This window comes from Schistocerca cancellata, chromosome 4 (assembly GCF_023864275.1).
Source record: "Schistocerca cancellata isolate TAMUIC-IGC-003103 chromosome 4, iqSchCanc2.1, whole genome shotgun sequence".
In the NCBI taxonomy this organism is placed as follows: domain Eukaryota; kingdom Metazoa; phylum Arthropoda; class Insecta; order Orthoptera; family Acrididae; genus Schistocerca; species Schistocerca cancellata.
The window spans coordinates 118888211-118911214 of record NC_064629.1 but is presented as its reverse complement, the minus strand read 5'-3'; the positions used below and the strand labels follow the sequence as shown (position 1 = coordinate 118911214).

Sequence of the window (23004 nt, the reverse complement as noted above, 5' to 3'; positions counted from 1 at the left end):
CTCTCTCTCTCTCTCTCTCTTCTCTCTCTCTCTCCCTCACGCGCACACACATACCCCTCCACCCCTGCCCACCACACACACACAATTAGGGGGAGGGAATGGGTAGTGGGGTAGTGAGTTATGTTATGTTTATGCCAGGAAGGTTAAGGGGATGAAGAATGTGCTGTAAGGATAGCTGCCATTGGCACAGCTCAGAAGAGCTGGTTGTGGTGGGGAGGATCCAGATAGCAAGGGTTGTGAAGCAGCCATTCAAACCACCTCACATGTCATGCTCTGCTACATGTTGTATCACTGGGTGATCCACCTCAGTTTTGGCAACAGTATGGTGTGGCCACTGATTCTAATTGACAGCTGGTTGATTATCATACCAATGTAAAACACTTTCAGTGGTTGCAACAGAGTTGGTATATACACTCCTGGAAATTGAAATAAGAACACCGTGAATTCATTGTCCCAGGAAGGGGAAACTTTATTGACACATTCCTGGGGTCAGATACATCACATGATCACACTGACAGAACCACAGGCACATAGACACAGGCAACAGAGCATGCACAATGTCGGCACTAGTACAGTGTATATTCACCTTTCGCAGCAATGCAAGCTGCTATTCTCCCATGGAGACGATCGTAGAGATGCTGTATGTAGTCCTGTGGAATGGCTTGCCATGCCATTTCCACCTGGCGCCTCAGTTGGACCAGCGTTCGTGCTGGACGTGCAGACCGCATGAGACGACGCTTCATCCAGTCCCAAACATGCTCAATGGGGGACAGATTCGGAGATCTTGCTGGCCAGGGTAGTTGACTTACACCTTCTAGAGCACATTGGGTGGCACGGGATACATGCGGACGTGCATTGTCCTGTTGGAACAGCAAGTTCCCTTGCCGGTCTAGGAATGGTAGAACGATGGGTTCGATGACGGTTTGGATGTACCGTGCACTATTCAGTGTCCCCTCGACGGTCACCAGTGGTGTACGGCCAGTGTAGGAGATCGCTCCCCACACCATGATGCCGGGTGTTGGCCCTGTGTGCCTCGGTCATATGCAGTCCTGATTGTGGCGCTCACCTGCACGGCGCCAAACACGCATACGACCATCATTGGCACCAAGGCAGAAGCGACTCTCATCGCTGAAGACGACACGTCTCCATTCGTCCCTCCATTCACGCCTGTCGCGACACCAGTGGAGGCGGGCTGCACGATGTTGGGGCGTGAGCGGAAGATGGCCTAACGGTGTGCAGGACCGTAGCCCAGCTTCATGGAGACGGTTGCGAATGGTCCTCGCCGATACCCCAGGAGCAACAGTGTCCCTAATTTGCTGGGAAGTGGCAGTGCGGTCCCCTACGGCACTGCGTAGGATCCTACGGTCTTGGCGTGCATCCGTGCGTCGCTGCGGTCCGGTCCCAGGTCGACGGGCACGTGCACCTTCCGCCGACCACTGGTGACAACATCGATGTACTGTGGAGACCTCACGCCCCACGTGTTGAGCAATTCGGCGGTACGTCCGCCCGGCCTCCCGCATGCCCACTATACGCCCTCGCTCAAAGTCTGTCAACTGCACATACGGTTCACGTCCACGCTGTCGCGGCATGCTACCAGTGTTAAAGACTGCGATGGAGCTCCGTATGCCACGGCAAACTGGCTGACACTGACGGCGGCAGTGCACAAATGCTGCGCAGCTAGTGCCATTTGATGGCCAACACCGCGGTTCCTGGTGTGTCCGCTGTGCCGTGCGTGTGATCATTGCTTGTACAGCCCTCTCGCAGTGTCCGGAGCAAGTATGGTGGGTCTGACACACCGGTGTCAATGTGTTCTTTTTTCCATTTCCAGGAGTGTAGTATGGCTGCTTTCACTGGTGGCCCATCCTCTCATGGGATAGGATAAGTCTGTGATGGGAATGGAATAGGTGGTGCTGGGTAGGAGGTTTGGGCAGGTCTTGCATCTGGGTCTTCCACAGTCGTATGATCCCTGTGGCAGGGGATTGGGGGTGGAAGTGTCATAGGAATCAATTAGGATGTTATGAAGTTTGGGATGGTGGCAGAACACCACTTTTGGAGGGGTTGGGAGTGTCTTGGGTAGGATGTCCCTCATTTCAGGGGATGATGATAGATAATCAAAGCTTTGAAAAAGGACGTGATTGTTGTTCCAGTCCAGTATGGTATTTGGTGACAAGGGGAATGTTTCTTTATGGTTGATGCTTGAAATGGATGTAAGGATCAGGTGTGTGTGGGGATATGTCATAGGAACTCTGTGAATTAGGCCTGGAAAATACCATCTGTCTGTGAAAGCCATTGTGAGGCCTTCAGCATACTCGGAGAGAAAGTTCTCATCACTGCAGATGCGTTTACCATGGGTGGCTAGGCTGTATGGGAGTGATTTCTTGGTGTGGAAGGGGTGGCAGCTGTCAGAGTGCAGATACTGTTGGTGATTGATGGGTTGGCTATGGACCGAAGTGTGTCTGGAGCCATCTGAGAGGAGGCAGCCTAGAAAGGTGGCACAATGGGTGGAGGAGAACCAGATGATGTCAATGGGCCACCTGTGAAAGGAGCCATGTTATATGCGTTTCACACTGGTATGACAACCAACCAGCAGTCAACTCGAATGAATGGCCACCACCAAAGTCTTGCCAAACACAAGGTGCAGCAGGCAGTGTCACAACATACAGCAGATCACAACAACATGGAAGACTTCAATGTCTGCTACACAACCCATGCCATCTAGATTCTCCCCACCACCACCACCACCAGCTTTTCTGAGCTGTGCAGGTGGGAGCTATCCTTACAGAACATCCTTCACTCCCTTAACCTTCCTGGCCTAAATCTAATGTAACTTGCTACCCCCCCCCCCCCCCCTCCCCCAACAGTGTGTGTGTGTATCCCCTGCTGCAATACCCCTGCCCAGTATATGGTCCCACATCAGCTAGTTGTGTGCTGTTATCTCATGCCCTAGTCGATGAAATCACATGCCCAGCCATCTGCCATCTGCCCCCCCCCCCCCACCCCCGACCTAGCTAGCCCACAGATGGCACCCCATTCTCCCACGAGCTGCTAGACTTTTCCCTCCATGCCCCCTGCCTCCCACCTCCCCCCCCCCCACCACCACCACCCACTACCACTACCACTACCCACCACCCCACACTTCCACCACACCCCAGTACACTCTCACTGTGGGCCAGTAAAGAGCTAGCAGTCAACTGAGAACAGTGTAGGGAGACAGGTGTGTGTGTGTGTGTGTGTGTGTGTGTGTGTGTGTGTGTGTGTGTGTGTGTGTGTGGCGCACAAGGAAGTGCATTCTGAAAGCTAGCCAAGCTCTGCACTTTTTTGTGTGTACTTAGTGACGGTACTGCAATGTTGCCTTTCGGTTGCCTTCATACCTAAATTATTCATAACTTTCAACCAGAACTTTCCATACATTTTTCTATCCACTGCCTTGTGTACAACAGAGTACCATAATAAATCTAGATGAAACAATTATTTTGTTGTATCAGTGTAAGAGGTGTTTGGATTTTATTGCAGTGTCATTCTTTTTGGATTACATGTAATACAATAACAGTACTAATAATAACAATACACAATATGTCAACAAATTACATGTAATGATTATACATATGTCCTGTTTTAGATAGATTTTTGAAAAGGTACTGCCTAATATGACAATTGATTATTGTAAACACAATGGTAGTCATAAAGTTTTAATTATAACCCCAAAAATTAATAAATAAATAAATAAATAAAGTTACGTAATTCATTTCCTGTTTGCTTATTGGTCTACTTCTATAGTCATGGTATGCATTGAAATCCCCTTGTCAAAGTACTGTAGCATGCTGAGGAGCCAAGACAAAATTACACAGCCCATTGATAAAATAGAGCACAGTAGCAATTCATTTTCCACATTTGGATGGGAACAACTTTACAACAATCCATAATAAGGTAATGGAAGTGTGTACCAACAATATACTGTGAAATGGCATAATGGTTAGGAGGCATAGATGCTTCAACTGTGGTGAAACAAGATGCAAAACAAAGTGGCAAACTAATGCTCAGTGAAGAGCTGGGAACTGTGAGAGAAGTGGATGACCTGGTCCTCTAAGATAAGCACATAACAATAGAGGCAATAGTGAAAAGCACTAATGGATCAGCTTCCAACATCTTACATCAAATTTTGAACATAACAAAGCACTGGGCTCCATAACTGCTCACACCTATTTAAAAAGCCTGTCAAAGTGAAGCAGCATTGGAAATGATGTAGCTGTGTTAGGCCATTCCAGATGACTTCTGTAACCACAGAATCATGATGGATGAATTCTAGATGCATCATCATGACACAGGAGCAAGTCAAGCAGTGGAAACACATGGATGCAGTACCACTAATAAAATTAAGATAACATTCATCGGACAAGGCAATACTGAGTACTTTTTGGGACAACCACACAGTGGGGCTAACAGATTATGCTCATAAGGGACCAAAAGTTACAGCAGTGTCCTTATGTACTCTTCTGATGAGTTTTACCACATTCATAATATTGTACTTTTTATTATTATGTTAAGTTGCAGTGGAGCATTATCCTTCTGTTGTGGAATACATATGTAAACACATACATATGCTCACACATAACCGGCAAATTTCTGTTAATCCACTACCTCACATACTTTGTCTTCCTCTGAAAACCTAGTGTCTCAGGATGGGGGTTTAAGCTCTCTCTCTCACTAATACATTCCTTTCTCTGGACCTTTTTGTTGTTGTTGTTGTTGTTGTGCTCTTCAGCTGATAATTGGTTTGATGCAATTCTCCATGCTACTGTATCCTGTTCAAGCCTCTTCATATCTGAATAAGTACTGCAACTTACATCCTTCTGAATCTGCTTACCATAATCATCTCTTGGTCTCCCTCTACAATTTCTACCCCCTACATTCTGTTGAATACTAAGCTGGTGATCCCTTGATGTCTCTGAATATGTCCTATCAAGTGACCTCTTCTTCTGGTCAGGTTGTGCCAAAAATTTATTTTCTCCTCAGTTCTAATCAGTACCTTCTCATTAGTTACATGATCTACCCATTTAATCACCAGCATGATGATGTTTGGTCTGAGTGGCACTCAACTGCGTGGTCATCAGCGTACTCATCAGCATTCTTCTGTAGGACCTCATTTCAAAAGTCTCTATTCTCTTCTTATCCAAACTCTTTCTCATCCATACATATCCACTTCTCTTCTTATTTAAACTGTTTATCATCCATGTTCCACTTCCACACATGGCTACATTCCATACAAAAACTTTCAGAAAAAGCTTCCTAACACTTAAATCTATATTTGTTATTAACAAATTTCTCTTCTTTAGAAAAGCTTTTCTTTCCATTGCCAGTCTACATTTTACATCCTCTTTACTTCAGTCATCATCCATTATATTACTGCCCAAATAGCAAAACTTGTCTACTACACATTATTGAGAGGAATCTGCCCACTGACCAGTTATGCAGTGACATATTCACATGATGAGAACTGTCAATGTTCTGGCTCTCTCTCATTCTTCTACCTCCAAATTTTTGTTTTATGGCCTAAAATCAGTACATACAATATCAGTATAAGTTATAATGTTGTATACTGCACCTTAGCAAGACGTGCTCTTCTGCTTAGTTCATTCAGTTTCCACAAAGCAGCATTTCGTGGCAGAGATTGCATTTCATGGAACAAATCTTGTTCTTCATCTTCAAACAATCTGCAATGAAAATTTTTCATATTTTAAACATCCCATTCCATTCATTTAAAGCAAAGTCAATAATTTATAAGGTAAATGTGGATAAAAGAGCATTAATAGCAAGAAGTTTTAGCTTCTAGCATATAATAATGAGAAGATTACAACACCCTATCCACAGTCCTCCAGAACCTCAACATCTTCTCCTCCACTGGCTTCACCTGGTCTTACTGAAACCAACAAGACATCTTCCTCAATGTTGACTTACACCTCAAAGATGGCTACATCAGTACCTCCATCAATCTCAAACCTACTGACCATCAGCAATATCTCAACTTCGACAGCTGCCACCCATTCCATACCAAGAAGTCCCTTCCATACAGCCTAGCCACCAACTGCCTCACATCTGTAGTTACAAACAGTCCTTCTTGAAATACAAGGCGTTATCCAAAATTTTTGGGACTGGTGCTGCCATCTGTTGAAAACCTTACCTTTGGACTAATGGTCACCATCACCCTCGAAGTAGTTCCCACTGGCACGTACAAACCGGTCCCAGCACTTCTGCCACTGGTCGAATGTTTTCTGGAAGTCCTGTTCTTTGAGGGTGTTTATCACTGCCAGCAATGCTTCTTGAGTCCTCTCTAGAGTGTTGAACCGATGGCCTTTCAACTTGAGTTTCAGTTTTGGGAATAGCGCAAAGTCGCAAGGTGCCAAATCTGGCGAGTACGGTGGGTGGGGATACAACCGCCATGTTGTTTTTTGCCAAAAAGGTCCTGGTGAGCAAGGATTTGTGACAGGGCACATTGTCATGATGCAGCAGCCAGTTCCCTTGACACCAAAGTTCAGGCCATCATCACCACACATTTTCATGGAGCCATCACAAAACATCACAGTAGTACGTGGAATTCACTGTTAGGTTGGGTGGGACGATTTCTTTGTGCACAATTCCCTTGGTATCAAAGAAACCGATGATCATGCTCTTCACTTTGCTCTTCACCTGTCTCACTTTTTTGGGTCTTGGAGAGCCGAGGCTCTTCCACTGGGATGATTGTTGCTTTGTCTCTGGGTCATAATCGTCGCCAGTGGTAACTCATGACAAGAAGGTTGGATCATCAGATGCAGTCTGACGGAGGTCCATGCACACTTCAACATGCTGTGCCCTTTGATCGGCAGTCAAGATCCTTGGCACAAATTTTGAAATGACATGATACATGACCAATTCATCAGTCAACATTCTTTGGCATGTTCCATAACCAATACCCACTTCATCTGTAAGGTCTTGAATGGTTCCACATCGATCCGCATGAACCAACTGTTGAAGTTTGGCAACAATGTCTGGAATTGTGCAGCTAATGGTCCTTCCAGTGTGAACATCATCTTTGACGTCTGTACGACTGGCCCTGAACCGAGCATGCCACTCAAACACACACGTACGACTCATGCTCTGTTCCCCAAACACTTGTTGGATCATTGCTAGGGTCTCCGTAGCACTTTTCCCGAGATTTGCACAGAATCTGATACACATATGCTGTTCTGTTTGTGGATCCATCGTAAAATCGCCACACACCAAACACAGAGTATTACGGAAATCACTGTGGACACGCAACACGTCCTCCCAGCTGAATGCCACTCTGCACACTGACTCATTAGATATGCAGCTCTCGCCACCTAGCAGTGCAAAGATCTATTACTCCTACTTTCCAGATGGCAGCACCAGTCCCGAAAATCTTGGATTCCACCTCGTAATCACTCTTAAAGCCTGTCTGGTCAGTTTCAATAACCAATCCTTTAGGATTAGGGAAATCCCCCTTCACCCTGCAACTGAAAACTGTCTGAGCCAACCATAAAAGTGAACGGGGCTAGCACACCTGGGTGGCCAGGAAATTAGAGGTCACTTTAGGGCCTATGTGTACAATCAGTTAAAGTGCCTACCATTACAAATGACTTAAAAGTCTCATTTATGTATGTTAAAGTGATAGTGAATTGGAGAAAAAGTTTTACTTTACAAACTTAGATGGAATAATGTGTTGTTAAATATTTATACAATCAGTAACAAATATTTATAATTGTGGATAAAAGTTATGATTACAGAGCGAGGTGGCACAGTGGTTAGCACACTGGACTTGCATTCGAGAGGATGACGTTTCAATCCCGTGTCCAACCATCCTGATTTAGGTTTTCCATGATTTCCCTAAACTGCTCCAGGCAAATGCTGGGATAGTTCCTTTGAAATGGCACAGCTGACTTCCCTCCCTATCATTCCCTAATCCTCGCTGTCTGGTCTCTTCCCACAAACAACCCAACGCAACCTAACTTATGATTCAGATATGTTATAGAAAGCATGCATTGCACAGTAGAGAGAAACATCACAGATATGTCATTGTCAGACAATAATATTAAAAAGTTACTTATAGAGGAAAGTGGTTCGCATCTCTTATTCAGAACTTTGGAATTGTTTCAGACACTTCAATATTACTGTGAAAGATATGGGTTGTATGATAGAATGGCATGCAAAACAGCAGAGAGGATGTAGAAGAGTATATAATAGTTAGTAAGTCTCCCTTAAAATCTTAGAGAAATCATATGATTATGTCTAAAAAGAGAGTGAAGTTCTTATAGCAATGGTGATTCATGACTATACCACAAATGACAATAACTACTATGACTGTGAAAGATGAACCTGAGGTCGAAAAGGAGCAAATGTGAATGTATAAAATCAGAGGAATTGTAGAGGAGTATCATAAATTGGGAATAATAAACATGGAGTGGAATGTAAATTACATGATTATTGATAAGATACACAAACTGAGGTCAGCAAGGAATTAGAGTAAATGAAAATAAATCTAACGAGGGAGGAGCATAAAGCATGTACCTCAAAAACCATTATCCAAATAGTGAAATTAGTAAAATATTCCACATACATTATAAATTTTCAATATTGTTCTACTAAATTTGTAGTACTACTTATAACAAACCATGATTTATGGTAACTTTCTGGGTTAACTGATGTTTTCTTTTCAGTAATTTTTATTCCAATTTTAGCTAGAAAGTATGAGATTTATGTTACAGATATGCTATATATTTGTGCATTTATGAAATTTTATACGTTTTCAAATTTCTCAATAACATAATAATATTTTTGCATGTATCTGTGTGACAATATTGTGCTATGAAAATTAGTTATTTATAATGACCTAGTTTCAAAATAGAATATGTACCTACACAAAACTTAATTTGGTTTTTATTGTTTTTTGAAATCATTCACAACAAATGCCATATGCTTCAATTATTTATCCAAATGTATTTTACATAATATTCCATGCAAATTTAACTATCATTAAATACAAAACTGTCATTATGTTCTAAAAGCACACTTAATTTTATCATACAGACATTTATATTTTGTAACAAGGTACATATTTGCTGTCTTATAAAAGTGGTGTGTCACATTATTTCAAAAGTTATATTTCATAATTATTTAAAAGAGTCTATGTCACTGGTATTATTTTTATCCTTACAGTTTTGTAAACATCAAAACAGGCATTTTTGTTTAAACTGTTCATTTACTTAAAAATAGCAAGTTAATGTAATGATTGATTTCAATAATGACTGTTTCTGGACCAGACTACAAGCTCATGTTCTAAGGGAGCATCTTCAAAAAAGAAAAACCTATTCAAACATAACTATGATATACACACATGTGAAGCTAGGCAGAAACTGAGCCTGTACATGAACAGAGTGTGGGGACTCAACCGGCAAGACCCTACAACATGACATCTCTGACTGTTGAGTGGCTCTTTGTAGATACTCTCTGCCAGTTGAATCTGGACTCAGCCTATGTTTCAGTAGGATGATCAGCCCACAACAGTGTACATACATTACATAAATAAAATAACGAACTCTGTTGTATGGATGTATGTTGAATATCTTATCGCACCAGTCCATAACCAAGTTCCTACATTGGTAACTCCAACTACCACATGGCGCCGTATTTTCTCATGTTACCACCAGGTCTGTTACCCCGCATTGACAATGCTGTCATTATTGCACTTTGTCTCTATCCATTTTGCATGAACTGACAGTGATTTTCCTGCATCCTTGCTTAATGTGCCATGCTATGATGTAGAACATTCACTTGCAATGCATCAGACTCTCTTCAGATTTGAAATAATGCCACAGCTGTGTAGTGTAATTACCACCCAGTGCATCTATGATGCTCTGCCTCCATCAGTGTACACGAAATTACTCGTTTAGGCATGGAATGTATAATTGACATGTTTGGTGCTGCATAATGGTGCATTCAACAATCTCCATGCAACTTAAATTCAGGTATGAAGCGTCATTACAGTGCCTGCAATGCTATCCAACTAGTTAGACAGTGTGCTCTTATTAATGCTACTGTTTCGACTATGCTGCATTTGTTCAGTAGACATTTTCATACTTGTTCCTTTCAACTAGTTGAACACTGCTCGGACATGTTTCTCAACCCTCCTGACTTGTGCAGCTGGCAATGTACAACCAGCCCCATTGACAATGGGCACCATCTTGCCTCGCTCCAACTTTGGCTCTCTTCATGATGGAAAGGACCTGAACGCGCATGAATTCAGCCAGTCATTACTGAGCTTGACACTCTTGCTCCCATGCCATTCCTGCTGTTTGATACACCACAACTTTTCCCAGCTGTCACTGAAGAAGCTGGCAACCCCACCTTGCCATGGCAGTCAGTCATGATGTCATGCCTCCATCCAAACCGCACTGAGACAATGTGACCCAGACTGTTAAACACCCCATGAGAGGATGACACTTCCCCACAGTGGCTGCCACTTGATATAACAACTTGTCATGTGGCAGACACCAATCTCCCACCACCCACCACACATCTCTGCTGGTTCCTTCAGAGTTTTGGCTCTTCCATTAATGGGCATGCACACTTGGCAATCACGTTGTATGACCCACATCACACTCGCTGAATTGCAGATGCTACCCGAGACAGTCACCTACTGGATATGACAACACCCTCAGCAATGTCATGCTGCTGCTTTTGTGCTGCCTGGGGAAAAACGTTACTGCACTGAACAATATGTTCAAGCAGTACATCCAGAAGTCATCTCCACAACATCTGTTCACTTGTGAACGACTGCAACAGCAGTGTGATCAGGTTACGACATACATTTTGCTGATTTCAAATAACCTTCTCTCACAACTGATGACAACTATCTGCCACCCCTGTCACACTTAAGGCCAATTCACACTGGCTGTCACATCTCGGCAGTGTCATGTCAAGGTGTATTCACACATTCCACCATGTCAAGGCACGTCAAGTTAATTCAAGTCACCTGATCTCAACTTGCATGGTTGCCCTCAAGTGCTTATCTTTTTTTTTTTTTTTTTTTTTTTTTTTCACGAACTGTGACCTTCACAAGATGGATTTCAACTGTTTTTATGAGTGAAGTGCACGTAGACATTTCACTAGCTTATATACACTGATCAGCCAGAAAATTATGGCTAGCTACCTAATGCATCATGGCATGGAAAAAACAAGGCCTTAATAGGTCATTGGAGGTCGCTGGAACTACATCTACACAAAAGAGACACCTAATTTCCATAAATGCTGGGGAGGGTGGGCAATGCGTTAGAACTACTCCGTCACACTGCTGGTGTTATGACTTGTTAAAAATGCAACAGCCGTTGGGAAACACAATCATCGTAAAAGGGTGTACATGGTCTGCAACTAGTGTACGATACTCCGTGGCCATCATGGTGCCTTTAACAGCTCCACTGGATCCATGGATGTCCATATGAATGCTCCCCATAGCATAACGGAGGTGCTGAAAGCTTGTCTTGATCGCACAGTACTGGTATCAAAGAGCTGTTCCCGTGGAAGACAATAGATTTGCACCCTCCCATCACCATGATGAAGAAGGTATCAGGATTAATCAGACCATTCCACATATTGCCACTGCACCAACATCCAGTGCTGAAGGTCATGTGCCCATTTCAGTCGTAGTTGCTGATGTCGTAGTGTTAACATTGGCACATGCATGAATCTTCAGCTACGGACGCCTATCGTTTTATGTGTTTGGTGCACGGTGTCTTCAGACAACTTGTACTCTGTCCAGCACTAAAGTCTGCTTTAGTTCCATAACAGTTCACTGCCCCTCCTGTTTGACCAGTCTGCCCAGATTACACATCTGATATCTGTAATGTGCGGTGGCCACCCAACCCAAAGATGTCTGGATTTTACCTTGGTTTTGCCACGTATTGAAGACACTCACAACAGCACTCCTTGAACACTCGACAAGTCGTACAGTTTTATAAATTCTCATGCTGAGCCTCTGGGCCATCACAGTCTGCCTTCAGGCAAACTCAGATAGATTGTGCATCTTCCCCATTCTAGACATATGCAGCACTCTCTCTGATACTACATGCACCATGCATGTGTCTGACTAGCAGTTATTCCTCGCCAGGTGTCGCTGTTGTCTCCTGGAAAGGTTTATATCGATAGTACGTTGATGGTCACAATGTTCTGGCTAATCAGAGTAAGTTCACATTTGTACAAAAATGACATTTACTTGACTCAAATGATTTGCAGCTTGCAGGAATACCTTGCACATTAGAGACAGAAAACAGACTTACAAAGAATCAAAAAAGGAGTGTTGGCCCGGAAAATGTCATTACGTGATACAGAAGGGAAATTTAACACACTACACAAGGAACTTGAGGAAGAGGAATCTACATTATATGAGTATTTTAGAAAGTCTAAGTACCAGTGTTTGCATTTGTTACATCAAATTGCAGCAAGAATTACTAAAAGGAACACATTGTTACGAGCTGCCTTCACATCCCAGGAAAAATTGGTTGATTTAAGGTTAAATTTAAGATGCCAGTCCAGTGTAAACTTTTGTGCAATAGTCATATCTCTGCCAAGAACTCTCCCTCCAAGTTTACAGATGTTCTTTATGTTTTGTATTTGGCTTTTAATAGTTCAAGTGTCTTATTTGGAATGGGATTAGGTAGTGAAACCACATAAATATTGATAACTTATGCTTGAAAAACTTTTTCACAGGCAACCCAGAGAGCTACTTAACTATAAATAAGCCTACTACAAACATATATTTAAACAAACAACTCTAATAAATTACTTTACAAAAACACATATTTTACCTCTGTAGCTTCAGCCCATTTCTTTATGGACCATTGCAAATGCCTGACAACATTCAAATAAATTCTTCTTACTAATCAATCTGATATTATCCCCATACTGTTTTCACTTCAAGTTGCAGCCATATTGCAGTCCATTTTATTGTACAATATTAAATACAGTAACAGTATGTAGAAACATTCACTTTATAAATATAGAAGATGGCAAGTAATTTTGTATGCTCATGTCATACAATACAAACTGCTACCTCACTGCGCCAATTAATCTCTCATCATTTATTATAAAATTACAAATATTCATATAAGGTATAATTAACATATTTGGATATCTAAATGATCTTCAATGTGTTAACTCATTTTCGTTTACAGTAGTTTTCATTAACAGTAATTATTTGTATTGTGTATTCTATTCACACCCTATGAATATCTAAATGATGCTCAACATGTATCCTCAGACTTTGCTTAGCAAGAATTATTTTCATTGTAGTAATCACACATCTTGTACCTTGTGAGACAGTCAACGAAGGCTCTAGCTGAGCCATCTCTCTACAATATTCTTTCTTCCAGGAGTGCTAGTCCCAAAAGATATGCAGGAGCACTTCTGTGAAGTTTTGAAAGTAGGAGATAGATACTTGCAGAAGAAAAATCATGAGTGCATACAATAATTTCCGCCATCATACCTTAGTGAAAGATCTTGTTGAGAACCCAGGAGGATTCTGGTCATACATAAAACCACTAAGTGGGCCAAAGGTTTCTATCCAGTCACTTGTCAGCCAATCTGGTGTGACAATAGAAGACAGCAAAATGAAAGCTGAAGTTTCAAATTTCGTGTTTAAGAAATCATCCATGCACTAGGATCATACAAACATACCATAATTTGACTGTCACATAGACTCTTGTTTGGAGGACATGGAAACAGGTATCCATGGCATAGAGGAGCAACTGAAAGAGTTGAAAAACAAATAAGTCACCAGGTCCAATTGGAATGCAAATTCTGTTTTACAGAGAGTACCTTGCAACATTGGCCTGTTACTTAGCTTGCTTTTATCTTGAATCTCTTCCCAAGGAAAAGTCCAATTTTCTTAACATTGGCTTGCTGCAGAGGTCATGAACACCTTCGTAGTTCAGATTTAATAAAGTTCCATGAGACAGTATAATTTCTGTCCACAGATCAGCACGGTTTTAGAAAGCATCACTCATGCGAAACTCAGCTTGCCTCTTTCTAACATGATTTCCTACAAACTATGGATAGAGGGGAACGGGCAGATTCCATATTCCTTGACTTCTGGAAAGCATTTGACATCGTGAGTCACTGCAGGCTTTGACAAAGGTCCGAGCACACAGGTTAGATTCCTAGATATGTGAGTGGCTAGAAGACTTTTCAAATAGTAGAATACAGTACATTGTCCTCAATGGCGAGTGTTCTTTGGAGACAAGGAGCGGCCCATTTAAGTATGATAAGAATGCTAATATTCGCTATTCTTTATACACATATATGATCTGTTGGACAGAGTGAATGGCAATTTATGTCTGTTTGATGATGATGCTGTGGTACACAGGAAGTAACTGCAGAGGGATACAAGATGATTTAAAATTTCTGGTTGGTGTGATGAATGGCAGACTTGCTCTAAATGTAGAAAAATTAAAGTTGACACAGATGAGTGGGAAAAACAATCCTGTATTGTTAGATTACAGAATTATTAATGTGCTGCTAGACAGTCACATCAATTAAACATCTAGGTGTAACATTGCAAAGAGATATAAAATGAAATATGCAGCCGGCCGGGGTGGCCGATCGGTTCTAGGCACTACAGTCTGGAAACGCGCGACCGCTACGGTCCCAGGTTCGAATCCTGCCTCGGGTATGGATGTGTGCGATGTCCTTAGGTTAGTTATGTTTAAGTAGTTCTAAGTTCTAGGGGACTGATGACCTCAGCAGTTAAGTCCCATAGTGCTCAGAGCCATTTGAACCATTTTTTAAAAATATGCACGCCAGGTTGGTGGTTGGGAAGGCGAATGTCCGACTTCATTTTATTGGGCGTGTTTTGGGAAAGTGTAGCCCTTCTATAAAGGAGACCACATATAGAATGCTAGTGGGACCCGTTCTTGAGTACTGTTCATGTGTTTGGGATCCCAGGTCACATTAAAGAAATACATCAAAGCAGTTCAGAAAGATACTGCTAGATTTGTTAGCGGTTGGTTCGATCGACATGTAAGTATTACAGAAAAGCTTCGTGAAGTCAAATGGGTAACCCTGGAGAGAATGCAATGCTCTTTTCGTGAGGCACTATCACGGAAATTTAGAGAAGCGGCATTTGAGGCTGACTAGACATCGATTCTACCGCCGGTAATGAACATTTCACAGAAGGACCACGAAGGTAAGATGAGAGAAACGAGAGCTTGTATGAAGGATTATAGATAATTGTTTTTGCATGCTATATTTGTGAGTGGGACTGGAAAGAAAATGAACAGTAGTGGTATATGACGCCCTGCGCCATGCACCATTTGGTGGCTTGTGGAATATATATATAGCTGTAGATGATAGATCAGTCAGTAGGAACATTGCCCACAAAGGCAAGTTTATGGGTTCACGTTTCGGTACAGTTCACAGTTTTAATCTGCTGACAAGTTTAGAAAATAAGGCACACTCTGCTGCAAAGTGAAAGGATCATTCTGTAAAAAATCCCCTGCTATAGCTAAGCCATTTCTAGACAATATCCCTTCTTACAGATGTACTATGTCAGAGAACTTCTGTGAAGTTTGGAAAACAGAAGGGAGGTACTATACTGTAAGTTGTAAAGCTGTAACAGTGGGCCCTGAGCTGTCCCTTAGTAGTTTGATCAGTGAGGGCATTTACCACTATACTGACTCTAGTCATATCAAACTTTTGTTCAATTAATGAACTGTATGATACAATCTAAATTCAGGCCCAGAGTAAATTGGTTTTGATACGTTAATTCTGTAATCCAAGTTTGTGAATTTTATTAATTCTTCTGGATATTTGGCATAATGTTTCCATAAATATAATTTTTCATTTATATATTGACATAACTTTAAACCTTCAATCGAACACTATGAAAATTAGTTGAAAAAAAGCAATAACAAATACTCTGAAACAATTATAGATTAATTTTGTTATTTTTAACACTCAGTTTTAAATGCAGGTGAAGCATATGCTCCTATTTATGTTTTTACTAATTTCACTGCAGATATGTGATTGAAACCATAACATAACAAAAATTTTCCATATTTTATATTTACGAAATTTACAACTATTGGCATTTGATATGATTACTAAAAATCATCACATGAATACATATCATCAGAAACCATAATAGTAATAATAATTATGTGTTAGCGAAAATAATAATTGTGTTGGAAGTATTATATGTTTTTGATTGTTACTCTTCATACACTGAAAAATATAAGATGGTATGGATATTAATCTCAGAAAAAATACTTGTAAGTACTACTGGATGAAGTTGAAAATCCCACAACAGATAGATGCAGGCAATCCTGGGAAAGCCTACAAACAAAGTTTCTAGAACCAGCTAGGAATGTACTACAACTTTCTACATATCACTGTAGCAGAGATAGTGAGGAGGAGATTAGATTAACTGAAGCATGCACAAAGACATTAATGAACATGACCTGGCTCAAGGTGGGCTGTGTCCTTGCATGTGGGCTGTATCTGTAGCTCACTCTCCAGGAGATGGTTGCATCTGGAGAGTTTTTCTATTACCTTCTGGAGTTCCTCCATAGTCATCATAATACAACATCTGAGTTCTCATGCACAGGGGGAAACACACACGAGGGAAACTTGCATACAAAAAGAACAAAAGTTCAATATTCAAACCAGATGTACGCGTGACTATGGCCAACATAGAAATGTTTGACTGGGAGTCCACTTGCAATTCCATGTCAGTCTCACCAATTAGGCCCGTCACCACGCTTTTGCCAGCAGGTCACGAGGGGGTCATCAGTGAAGTGGAAAACAGGTTATTTTCTTTGCTTTGAAGTCTTTTGTGCAGTGATCCTGCTTTTGCTGCTACATTCAGGGTGTAGGCTCAAGCAGTGGTAACTGATTAAACACATGATTACACGATAACACATTTATTGACAAAGGCTGGTACACTAACAGACTTGCAAAGTACTGTACGAATGTTCACATGCCACTGTCGCATGAGTGTGGTAAATAGCTCAGCCACTCATCCCAGATGTACACGCTCTTCAGCGATCGAGTGCATAGTTTGATCTCATGATCATGGAGAGACAAAAGACAGGTGTCCAGCTGAACACAAATTATCCCTCATCTTGCGGGGTGCCATTTAATTCGCAGATGTGATGAGACAGAGCAAACAGTTGGCACATGTTCAGATTTGCGAACACATCAGTGCCAAGCATGCATTGTACTTGAACCAAGTAGTCTGCGGATGACAGAGTCTCCGAGCGGCGTTAATGCCCACATGGCATCGAGGTCTAGCTCACACTAACTTTTTCTTTGTCTCTTCCACATTGGTGAGCACTGCACCATTGCCAGAAGTTGGCCTAAAAGTGAAATTTGTGCTCATGGGCAAATACTGATGTGCCACTATCCATGCAATTCTGTGGTATGGCTCCCACAATACTTCAGCCATGAGTCTGTATTCCCAATGGCAGCAACCACATTTGACATGCATCTCATGGGTTATTCTCCAAAATTCAAAGATACTAGTAAACAAATCCCACACTGGTTTAATAGCATCTATTTAGACGTCTAGAAGTAAAAGCATGTCATGGGTATGAAACTCATATAGGATTTTTTGATAACACACCCTTGGTTCACTGCCATGTCACTTGGAGCACTGCAAGTTTATCAATCAACCATATTGGTTTCTTATTGAGTGTTTTAAAGTCTTTCATGTTTATTTTGGTTTTGTTCATGACAGAAGTGGGATCCATACCATTGTGTTCCTGCATGCAACATCATGTGAATGGTGCTGTTTAAATTACTATGTAATTTTTTTGCTAGAATTCTGCTAGATTTTTTCTGGCATCTGTACTACTGTGTGGTGTAAACGTTCCATATTTAGTTTTAGTTTAATATGAAACAGAAGCTGATCTCATTGCACAGAGTTCTGTGGTTGTTCGAAACCTTAATCAAACTAATATCACAACACCTTAACTTCTTGTATTCCTATGTCAAAATGGAGGTAAAAGTTTCTGCTGCACAAATGAGCCATGTAGTTGCAACATGTCTCTACACCATCTAAAGCTATATACACAACTGAGTTTGTTGAAAAGATAGACAATCTCTTTGATTCACTCATAAGAAATGAATAGTATCCAAAGTACTGGAAAATATTTAAGTGTACTTTGTCAGAAAATCCACCACGTATAAAAATGTGATATAGCATACTGAAGGAAATAGGCAGCTGGCAAATAACAGCTTTGAAAACAGGTAGAAACAAGAGTAACATGTTTTGTTTTATAAAAGGCTGCAGATTAAATTAAGGTCTGTTACTTTCTTGTGAAAACATTAAAAGAAGTTGCTTTGAGTACTCAAATTTGAAGACCTTCAACCTAGAAGCTCTAGAGAATTTCATTTGTTGTATAAGGCAAGGTGGTATTGCTAATATGAATCCAACTACTTTTCAATTTTTACAAACTCTGAAGACTTGTATTGTAGATCATATGATTTTGTCTTTCAAAACTATGAGTTGAAGTAATTGTGAAAGTGATTACACACCACTGAACAATTTGTGTCATTTTTTGTGAAATGGTTATAGTGATGAACATTTAAATGAAAGTGAGTTTGTAATGACACTAATATGCCTCAGCTAATTCTTAATTCTGACTGAGATGATGTGAGGGAGTCTGTAAATCACCAGGCCATGCTTATGTAGCATGCTATATAGGATCTAATGAAAAACATAGATGTACTAGAAGTCTGTAAAACATGTAAAACCAGTATCTACTCATCTCCAGTAGCTGCAAATCATTTATTTTCATCATTTAAAGAGAATAACGAAGTACCTCCTCATTTGAAATATGCAAGTGAAAATGTTATGATATTTCCTGAGGAGGCTCCATGATCAGTTGTATGAGTACCTAAAGTCATGGTTGCAAAAGAAGAATGCATGATAATTATTTGTAAAAAATATTCTCTCTGCCCTGTATAACATTTTGTAACAAACGTGCCATAGAAGAGACATTTCTAAAGACAAGCATACCATTCATCATATTCAAGTGTGGTATGTGAAAGAGAACAAAAGTTTGAGCAAAATAAAGTTTTGTGCGCAACAGTTATAAAAGAGGAAGAAGTTTAGATTATTTTAGTAACCTGTGAATTTCATTATTCATAATATGCAAAATTCCAGTAACCCACCTGCACATGCAAAGATGTGTGGTGTTGACTAGAGCTAAATGTGCATATCTACAAATTGTGATTATCGTAACTACAACTCACTGAACTCTGAGGTCTCTCCATATGCCAGCAAGAACAGCTAGACTTGTTAGGCACATGGGTGTCGTACTTTATAATGCACTATCAGTAAAAGCAAATGATTGGAGAGTACAATTTTTAAAAAATCTTCTTGGGAAATGTTGCTACAATTTAAGGGTTATCTTGGCTCAGACAAATGCTAAGTGCTCAGGAAATTGCTGACCATATTTTTAATCTGTTGATAATTGTGTCATGCAAAAAAATGTTTCTGCTTTTGCTTCCTGTTTTCTGTGTTCCAGTTGCAGCTGACACTACATGAACTTGATGATAGGCATCTGATAGAAAATTGTGAATGTAACTGATAAAGTACAGTTATCTGGCATATGTGTGTTCATTTTCAGCAGCATACTTAACAAATTTTCCAAAGAACAAATAAATAAGTCTTAAAAGTAATAGTTGAACTTACTTCTACTTTCATTATTCAGAAAAACATGGGTATAGCCAAAAACTCTCAGTCAGGGAGAAATGATAAAGAAAAAGATAAAAATTTTATGTAAAACATTTTCTTTGTGTGTCATTAAGAATATAAAAACTGGCTACACTCATACAATGTGTACCTACCCTGCTACCAGTTTGTTTTTCAGTCAACATAAATACGTATTTTGAGTTTCGCAATTTAAATTTATTTGAACTGGCTGTACTGAATGATGATTTAAGATGAATGAATATGCATAAATGTTATTCAATAAAAATTAAAGTAAATCTATTTTAACAGACTTTATGGAACATTATTATTTTGTAGCATATAGTGTTATTCCCCGTATTTTCTCAATGACTGAATGGTCAATTTTTGACAGTAAAATTATTTACTTGTCAAATCCGGTATTGTAATTTCGATCATGTGGCCATTGTCAACTGGGGATAACTGTTTTTTCCACTTGATAATGACCACACAATGGAAATGTCAATATTGGTTTGACAAATAGATAATTTTACTGTCAAAAGGCGACCATGGTGCCAATTACAAAATTTTTCTTCACTGAACCCCGGCTTCGAGAAGTTTTTGTTTGAGATTCATCAAATATATTCGCTCTGAAGGTCAGTCACACATTTTACCGCTAGACTACGAGGCCCACCCATAAAGTACAAATGGGAAAATTTGGTCATCTTATACTCAGATCTCAAACACAAATTATACAGATTTCCGTGCCATATTTCTTGTATTCAGAGTTCACTGTCACGCACTTGCCGTTCTCTGTTTCTCTCTCATAACACGGGCCTTGCACTTCTGATATTTTGGTGTCCTGGAAAATATTAGATTCCAGCTACGAGATTGCTTATTCCTGCTTTTGTCCACATATATGATGTACTTGACTCCTTGAATATCAATTAATACTTAAATTTGATGAACATTGTTTGAGAAACAAAATTGTTTTACAGAAATGCATTCGTAGATCCAAGAGAAGTAACGCTGAAGAAAAGTGAAAAGTTTTGTCATCGTTTTTAAAGGCGGAATCAGTGTTCATATCTGACAGAGCATAGTATAATATTATGAATAGGTACCATACAGGGTTCTTAGTTGACACAGGCTGGAGTCGAATCTTCAGTGGTTAATCATTGTTTATTTATCCTTTCACCCAATATTTCACATATATTTTTGAGAATACACAAATAAAAATCCACCAAGTCAAGTCAAATACAAAATGCTAACCAACCATAACAGAAGCAGGACTGAAGATGACTAATAAAAGACCGATGAAAGTGATTAATGACTTGTGTGCCTTTCCAGAACATCCTAAAACTTTAGTTAAGTCAAATTAATAATACGACTACTTCCATTTTCTAGATTATTTAAAAATTTATTTTATATTATGATTTCTGATGATATGTATTCATGTGATGATTTTTAGTAATCGTGTCAAATGCCAATAGTTGTAAATTTCGTAAATATAAAATGTGGAAAATTTTTGTTATGTTATGGTTTCAATCACATATCTGCAGTGAAATTAGTAAAAACATTAATAAGAGCATATGCTTCACCTGCATTTAAAACTGAGTGTTAAAAATAACAAAATTAATCTATAATTGTTTTCAGAGTATTTGTTATTGCTTTTTTTTCAACTAATTTTCATACTGTTGGATTGAAGGTTTAAAGTTATGTCAATATATAAATGTAAAATTGTATTTATGGAAACATTATGCCAAACATCCAGAAGAATTAATAAGAATTCACAAACTTGGATTACAGAATTAACGTATCAAAACCAATTTACTCTGGGCCTGAATTTAGATTGTATCATACAGTTCATTAATCGAACAAAAGTTTGATATGACTAGAGTCAGTATAGTGGTAAATGCCCTCACTGATCAAACTACTAAGGGACAACTCAGGGCCCACTGTTACAGCTTTACAACTTACAGTATAGTACCTCCCTTCTGTTTTCCAAACTTCACAGAAGTTCTCTGACATAGTACATCTGTAAGAAGGGATATTGTCTAGAAATGGCTTAGCTATAGCAGGGGATTTTTTACAGAATGATCCTTTCACTTTGCAGCAGAGTGTGCCTTATTTTCTAAACTTGTCAGCAGATTAAAACTGTGAACTGTACCAAAACTTGAACCTATAAACTTGCCTTTGCGGGCAATGTTCCTACTGACTGATACAGCATGCAAAAACAATTATCTATAATCCTTCATACAAGCTCTAGTTTCTCTCATCTTACCTTCGTGGTCCTTCTGTGAAATGTTCATTACCGGCGGTAGAATCGATGTCCTGTCAGCCTCAAATGCCGCTTCTCTAAATTTCCGTGATAGTGCCTCACAAAAAGAACATTGCATTCTCTCCAGGGCTTCCCATTTGACTTCACGAAGCATTTCTGTAATACTTACATGCCGATCGAACCAACCGCTAACAAATCTAGCAGTACGTTTCTAAACTGCTTTGATGTATTTCTTTAATGTGACCTGGGATCCCAAACACATGAACAGTACTCAAGAACGGGTCCCACTAGCATTCTATATGTGGTCTCCTTTATAGAAGGGCTACACTTTCCCAAAACACGCCCAATAAAATGAAGTCGGACATTCACCTTCCCAACCACCAACCTGGCGTGGTTGAAATGGAATTGAGCACTATGGGACTTAATTGCTGAGGTCATCAGTCCCCTAGATCTTAGAACTACTTAAACCTAACTAACCTAAAGACATCACACACATCCATACCCGAGGCAGGATTAGAAGCTGCGACGGTAGCGGTCACGCAGTTTCAGACTGTAGTGCCTAGAACCGCTCAGCCACCCCGGCCTTCGTCAAAGCCTACGGTGACTCATGATGTCAAATGCTTTCCAGAAGTCAAGGAATATGGAATCTGCCCATTGCCCTCTATCCATAGTTTGTATGATATCATGTTAGAAAGAGGCAAGCTGAGTTACGCACGAGCGATGCTTTCTAAAACCGTGCTGATCTGTGGACAGAAATTATACTGTCTCATGGAACTTTATTAAATCTGAACTTTGAAGGTGTTCATGACCTCTGCTGCAAGCCGATGTTAAGAAAATTGGACTTTTCCTCGGGAAGAGGTTCATGATAAAAGCAAGCTAAGTAATGGACCAATATTGCAAGGTACTCTCTGTAAAACAGAATTTGCATTCCAACTGGACCTGGTGAATTATTTGTTTTTCAACTCTTTCAGTTGCTCCTCTATGCCATGGATACCTGTTTCCATGTCCTCCA

At 40.2% G+C, this 23004-nt stretch overlaps 1 protein-coding gene across 2 annotated transcripts in view; it reads right to left on the bottom strand.

Annotated features, from left to right (window-relative positions):
• LOC126184317 (EH domain-containing protein 1-like) overlaps window positions 1–23004 on the bottom strand; it is a 187004-nt gene that overhangs the window by 91975 nt on the left and 72025 nt on the right. For both annotated transcript variants that reach the window (XM_049926691.1, XM_049926692.1), the window contains exon 3: window positions 5603–5711. In XM_049926691.1, coding sequence (XP_049782648.1) covers window positions 5603–5711 — 109 coding nt within the window. The remainder of the gene's footprint in view (window positions 1–5602; window positions 5712–23004) is intronic.